The 7,149-nt window shown below is 38.5% G+C and overlaps 1 protein-coding gene across 1 annotated transcript in view; it reads right to left on the bottom strand.

Moving 5' to 3' along the window:
• Nucleotides 1-4,051: 4,051 nt before the first annotated feature.
• SYCP2L (synaptonemal complex protein 2 like) overlaps nt 4,052-7,149 on the bottom strand; it is a 14,227-nt gene continuing 11,129 nt past the window's right edge. The window contains exons 7-11 of the mRNA XM_015810825.1: nt 6,474-6,559; nt 6,223-6,392; nt 5,616-5,650; nt 4,774-4,916; nt 4,052-4,108 (exon numbers count right to left, since the gene is read on the bottom strand). Of these exons, the coding sequence (XP_015666311.1) occupies nt 4,052-4,108; nt 4,774-4,916; nt 5,616-5,650; nt 6,223-6,392; nt 6,474-6,559 (491 nt within the window). The remainder of the gene's footprint in view (nt 4,109-4,773; nt 4,917-5,615; nt 5,651-6,222; nt 6,393-6,473; nt 6,560-7,149) is intronic.

Raw genomic sequence — 7,149 nt, forward strand, 5'->3', positions numbered from 1 at the left:
ATTCGTGAAGATGCCCTGCTAGTCATTTGCTAAGAGCAAATCCCCATGATGGACCCACTCATAAGGAAACCCCGGGATGACTTTACGTGTTCTGGCATGCAAGTATTACGCCTCCTCTTAATGCAATACAAATATTCTATGGCATAGGGAGGAGAAGCCTTCAGAGATCAACAGTCTTCTGGTTTACCACTGACCTCTCCAACTGCTGTGATCTGCACTTTTAAGGTCATTTCTATTGCAACCTGTGAGAGAAATTAGAATTCTTGACTCTGGGGGAAAGAAGCCAACATGCAGCTTTATTCCCAGGTGACTCTGCATATGGCATCTTTCCCAGCTCCTAAACCTAGAGGTGGGGGAAGTTGTACACACATTCAACAGTGTTCCAGATAAACCTGGAGAAGAGTGGAAATCACGCACTCAAGGCCTAAGCCAGTGATGGCGAATCTTTTAGAGACTGAGTGCCCAAACTGCAACCCAAAACCCACTTATGCATCGTCGGGTGCCGGGTGGGCGTGGTCCATTGGGTGGGCGTGACTGCAGTGGTAACGGCAGACTGGGTGGGACTAAAAAGTTCAATCAATCAATTCCAACTTTGCAAGATCTTTTTTTTCCCGCGAGAAGTTGAAATTGACTGATTGGACCTTTTTTGTACACGGCGGCGGAGGCCTAAAGCGAAAAGGTTTTATAAAATCCAGCTTAAGGCCTAGGACTGGGACGACGGTGCGCGTGCCCACAGAGAGGGCTCTGAGTGCCGCCGCTGGCACCCGTGCCATAGGTTCGCCACCACTGGCCTAAGCACTTGCAGCACCGAAGCAATGGAGGTATGTAGTTCTGCCATGTTTTCATGATGTTTAATATGTGCAACCAAAAATGACACACATTTTCAAAAGCTCAACTTAAGCATAAATATTTCTGCTGAGAGTAATCTCTGATGGGCTTACCCTGTAGGTAATAACTGCTGAGGTCTTGCTTTGGCAATCTTACTGACTCCCAAAATGTGCCCTGAAAAACAATATTTGAGGTAAAAGTCATGTTAATGGCAGGTAAGTAAGTAAGTAATTAAGTAAGTAAATAAAGGCCCATTTTTAAAAAAATTAATTATTTTACCTCTAGGCTCTCTAAATAGAATGTTATGCTCTCACTTCCATAATTGAAGTCAATCCAAAACTCTTCTAGTGTGTTATCTGCAGGTTTCTTTAACTTGGATATAAAAAGAAAACAGTCTCAATTTGATTTCTACCTCCCAAAGAAATTCAGTACAATGTAACTTTGCATTTTGGAAACCCAAGAAACAAGCTATATAGTACATTGCTACATGTTAAGAGAGCCTCAACTGCTCCCCTTCGCTTGCACAGAGTCCTCAAGAGACTTTCCACTGCTTTAATATCCTGAGGTTTTAAGCATCAGCAAAAGGGATAGTAAAGCTTCTGAAAGTTTTTCCTTCTTCAAAACAAATAATTTCCAATGAAGTCACTATTTAGCAAAATATAAGTTACCTGACTCTTTGTTGCATAATGAATTAAAGGTGATTAAGCTTTAATATTTAGTACTAGCAGAATATATGCAATTTTGGAAACAATTTCTGAAACTGTGGGTACAAGAGACACTTCAGACCTGAACAAAACATAATTCTAAAAGGTATAATAAAACAATATCTCAGTTAGAAAGAATGACATGTCCCACAAAGTCCCAAGTACTTTTTCCTTCAGTGGCTATAAAATAAGAAATTGCCATTTCCTAGTTTTATTTTGCTAGCATTCAAGAATGGGTGGAATTATCTGCATCAGTTTTTCCTGAGGACTGTTTTCAACACTTCTGTTCAACAGCTGAAAAGTTCATATACCCAAGAAATCAGGAACAGCAACAAAAAGAATCACAATATAATTATTTCTCAAAGTTACATAAAAATATTTTCACATTTTGTTTGACTTTCATTAGCTCTCTCCCCCTAAAGGTAGTAACAGAAATAATTAATTTCCCCCAAATAATACTGTCCCATTATTAAACTAGAAAGAATAGGTAATACAGTAAACACTGTAACCCTATTAAAATCTCTATACTTTCAATATTTCATAAAATCACAATGTAATTGCTAGCTTAATTACCTCAATCAGGTCAGCGTAAGCAGCTTTACATGGAATTGAACAGATCCTGAAAAATAAGAAAATTTTTCATTGATCCTGAAACACAACCTCTATTCCAATCTGCTTCTAGAATAGATGTAGTGGGTGTAGCTTGGAACTCAGGCCTAATTAATCTAGAGCAGACATGTCAAACTCGCAACGTCACGTGACATATCGGAGCTTTTTCTCCATTGCCGGCAATGGGGTGGGTACAGTTTCCTGGTGATGCAGGCAGTTTGACACCCCTGATCTAGAGCAGTGGTTCTCAACCTTTTTAATGCCGCGACCCCAACCGGTCATAAGTCGAGGACTAAACCGGTCGTACATCGAGGACTAAACCGGTCGTAAGTCGAGGACTACCCAACCGGTCGTAAGTCGAGGACTTTCCCTGCCCGGGAGTGCCGCGCATGCGTGGTTCCGCCCCCTGCGCCGGCCGAGGCATAGCTGGCAAGCGGCAGAGACCGAGCAGGCCGACCACCAGCTGGCCCAGCCCAAGGGAGGTAAGGCACCCGCTGGAAAAGGGGGAAAAAATGGCGGACAAAAAAAATGGCGGACAGCCTTGCTTGGTGACCCCCGTGAAATGGTCGATCGACCCCAAATGGGGTCCCGACCCACAGGTTGAGAACCACTGATCTAGAGGTTTTCAGGTTGTAAAAGCCTGAATGATAAGCAAAAATTAGAAGATCAAGCTTATCTAAACTATCAACTGAAGTCAATCTGGATCTGTACAGCAATGTGTTGTCCCCCAATTAAGACATACTTCATCCTGAACCTTCAAAAATGCAACAAATCTATTCTCATCACAAAGTAACATTGGATCTAGAGAGGGTTTTTTAAAACTGTATTAATCAGAGTATTTACTAAGACAATAAGGCTCTTCAAAGCATCCTACATCTAGGTGGTTTTACAAGTGAACTAGAGAACATGTATCTTTTGCCCTATTGCACTGAATGTGGCCTAAATAGATAAAAAAATTCCTAAATAATTCATAGAAATAGTGCTGGCAGGTATGATTTAAGCACACAAATCAAGAACGCATTACTAACAAACACAAAATCATGTTATCCATGAAGTTTTCTCATGACTTAAGAAGCAAATCTATGTGAAGTGTTGCTTAGCAAAATATCTAACTTAGCAAGACACAACATGAGAAAGAGTGATTTATCCTGGGCTAGCAAACCTGTTTGGAGATTTTTAAGGTAGGTCAGCACTATCTTATGTCAACATGTTGTGGAAAATAAAGCAAGCCCACATCTAATTCCATGCTTCATCAGCAATTCACACTTCATTAAGAGAGGTACTTCCCTTTCCGCACTCTTAAGGTAATATCAGAACTCCAAATTAAGTAAGATAGTTTGCCAATATGGTTGTTTTCTGCACTGGTATGGCAGGGGGCAATGAAACTGGCATGGAAAATGGACGAATCTACCTGACAATCAACTTCTGACATTACTGCATCTCATACCACCTGATAATATCAGCATAGGTATTAATGTGATTCAAAATTTGATATCCACACATTTTTAAAAGAATGTGTTTCCTGATCCTGCATGAATAAGCCAGCCCCCACCTTTTCAAAAGTTGTTGCTTTCAAGGTTTTTTAAAAATTCAAGAGGATAGTAATGGCATTAAAGAATAATTCATATTGTATCTATGGCCTTAAATGTTATAGAACTACAGGAATCATTTGTTTTAATGAACATCAGTTGTACTATTCTGTACAAAAATGCAGTTGATATTGAATATCTTGCATTACTTACCCTTACTATCTCAAAGGCTCAATACTGAAATAAAAAATCTTTCCAATAGTTTGAAATAATAGTTAATACCTAACTATCAGCTAGCATCCCTCTCTCTTTAAAAAATCCCCATTGGTAGAATCAGCTGTGTACCATTATGGCCATCTGGTGAAGGTTCACAGCAAAGACTTACCTTCTTTTATCACCAAGTCTTTCATTTAGTTCATTAAGAAACTTTCTGCTATCCTTGAAGGCAAAAAAAAGAATGTTAACATTTATTTTTAAAAAGTGCTCTCCTGCTAAGTTGAGGAGGAGGGAATATTATAGAAAGTACATGTTCTCTCCAATGGTTATTCAAGACAATGTGCAAAAATATTCATGTCATAATTATAATGGACTATTACTTGGCTTAGTTTCAGTAGCACAAATCATCCCAAAACTGAATTATGAATAGCCTTTTGCAGGAATGAATCTGCAAAACTCTGCTGAACTATTATTCTCCCAGTTTAAAGGTGAGGAATACCCAAAGCTGAAATTCAAATCTGGATTGTTATACAGAAGTACCTTGGTACTCAATTGCTTTGAAAGGCTCATCAAATTTGGTACTCAATGCATTGCTGTGAAAATTTTGTCCCAGTACTCATCGTTTGTTTGGTACTCGATACACAAGCTAGAATTTGTCAATGCTGGCTGCCTTGTGACTCACTGAAAATTTGTCTGGAACTCATCATTTTTGGTACTCATTGTGCCTCCTGGAACCAATTAATGATGAGTATTGATGTACCATTGTATATTCTGTATTACTGACCTATAAATGTAAAAGATACCACTGATGTTTGATTCCTTTTTTCCCCTTCCCCAATTGAGAAAACCATGACTTTATTTCTGATATGAATCACAAAAACCCTTACAGTCTCAAACTCTGTATCCTTGATTTCTTTAAAAGCCTTAGTGATATATTGATCTTCAAACCAACTGTGCACCAGATCATCTCGCTGCTTTTTCAACATCAGCCTAAACAGGGCTTCAACAAGAGCAACCTGAATATCATAGTCTGCAGGAAAAAAAGGGATTATTTTTTTTTTCAAAATAGCAAGCTTAGCTACCTTCACCCCAGCCTGGCCATCATCTTTTCAAAGCAGTAAGAAACTCATTTCTATCATAGCATCAGAAGTTTAAATTGAAAACTTTACTGCATTGTTTACATTTTGCCCAAATTATATTTTTATTCCATCCAGTCCAATCCAATTCTCGGAAATTGCCTGGCAAAAGTTCTTCAGGGATTTGCTTCCTTCCTAGGGTTAAGAGAAAGTGACTGGCTAAGGTCACATAACTGGTTTTGTGTCCAAGACAAAACTAGAACTCCCAGTTTCCCAGTTTCTACCTTGGTGCTTTGACCAGTACATCAAACTGGCTCTCAGCCTAACTCAAGGTGGTGAGCATAATACTGCTGCAACTAAACCTCTTGGTTTCTACCCCAGCACCTCCATACCGACTCCCAATGCTGCCTTTATTACCTTTTGGGCAAATGTCAATCTACAAAATGTACTAAGATAGTGCACCAAAAAGAATAAAATTAAAATTAAAGGTTAAATTTGTATTTCCAATTCTTAGGCAAGGCATGGTAAGGGACAGGTTAAGTTCCTGACTCTCGTGCCATTCTCTCCCTCTCTGTTCACCATCTTAAATTCCAGCTCCGTATTTTCAATTCAGAATTTCCCCAGCTCTGATCAAGGTATCAAACGTTTCTTACCACCAACTTCCTGAATAGTTTTCACAAGTTCCTTCCTGAAACAACATAGCCCATTAAGAACACTGATTTCTTGGAAGAGTAAAGCAGTAATTTGAGATTAAATTTTTGGAAGTAAAATACAAACAGATCAAAATTGAAAACAAACTACCGGTATATGTAACCCAATGGACTGCAAAGGATTTATTGCTAAATTGCTCATATTCTTTTGGGGGGGGAAAAACTAGGACCAGTTGGATCTATATTAATTATTTAACTGCTTATCCAATAATGGAAGCAGAGAAGCAAGACAAATGAGTCAGTTCCAGAAGTAATCATAGTTAAAGACTCTGATTTGCATCCTTCTTTTGCAGGTCAGAAAAAAAAAACAACCCTGAGAAACTGGTAAATGCAACCAATTAAGACAAAAAGTAAGATTTTTATTTATATACCCTGCTGTTATTAATTTTGCAAATGTTGATGGTTAAGAAATACTGTCTCTTAATCACTACTGCAGAAAATGAAGTCAAAGATAAAAGGGATACCCTTCAAATATTTTTAAGGGTGGTAGGCGATAAAGGAATGTGAAAAATAAATAAAAATATAATCCTGACATGAAAAGTTGACTTACATAAGCAAGCACATCTCTTCAGAGGCAGCAAATGCCTTCTTCTCCTCACGGGTGACATTAGCCAACAATGAATTTAATGTTCTCAGAGCCTTGGTTTCAGTGATTGAAAGAAATAAAGAAAAAGACAGGAAACAAAGCTTAGCTATCCCAAACTGATCAAAAGTGCTCTCCTACGTAATAGAAATTTGCAAGCTGACAAAAATTGATATGATTACATGCCTTAAAGTTTGCTAGCTGGCTTTTAAACTAACCTCCTGTTGAAGGGCACAATTCACATTAGATTCTGTGGCTAAATGTCCCAGGTGTTGTCTGAAGGAGTCAAGCAACTGCTTTCTTCCTATGTAGGTTGAGGAAGAAAAGATGACAGGATTGACAGTATTAGCAATCACACACTATCTCTCTTATTGATTTTTAATATTCCTAAGAGTTTTATGAGATTTACTTTTTGGTCCTTCATTTTAAATAGTATTGATGAAATGTCAAATTCTAGACAAACATCTTCTTTTAACTCGTAATTGCATTGTTGCTACTTAATTCAGAAGTGCAGCTTTTGAGATATTGAAATAAGTAAATGTACAGTTATCTACTACATATGGAGTTAGAGGAGGAACAAGTGAAAGAGACAATGATAAAATGGACAAGGAATTTTGGGTACACAATTGAATTAGATAGATGGCAGCAACTATGGGAAAGAAATTATAAATTGACAATGGCGACTGTGTATAAAGAAAAGGGGCGTTGGTCTTACCTGAACGCCTTTTCTCAGTACGGAGACGGAGACTCCACCAATGGGTTTCCTTTGTCTGCCTGCTCTTGAGACCAAGTATGCAAAACTTGTCACGCCCCTTCCTGCTGGTAATCCAGTCTTAACGAGGGCGAAGCGTTTGAAGATTGATGAGGCATTGGCTCTCTGCACCCTAACACTAT

This window comes from Protobothrops mucrosquamatus, unplaced genomic scaffold (assembly GCF_001527695.2).
Source record: "Protobothrops mucrosquamatus isolate PMUCROS unplaced genomic scaffold, P.Mucros_1.0 scaffold23, whole genome shotgun sequence".
NCBI lineage: Eukaryota > Metazoa > Chordata > Lepidosauria > Squamata > Viperidae > Protobothrops > Protobothrops mucrosquamatus.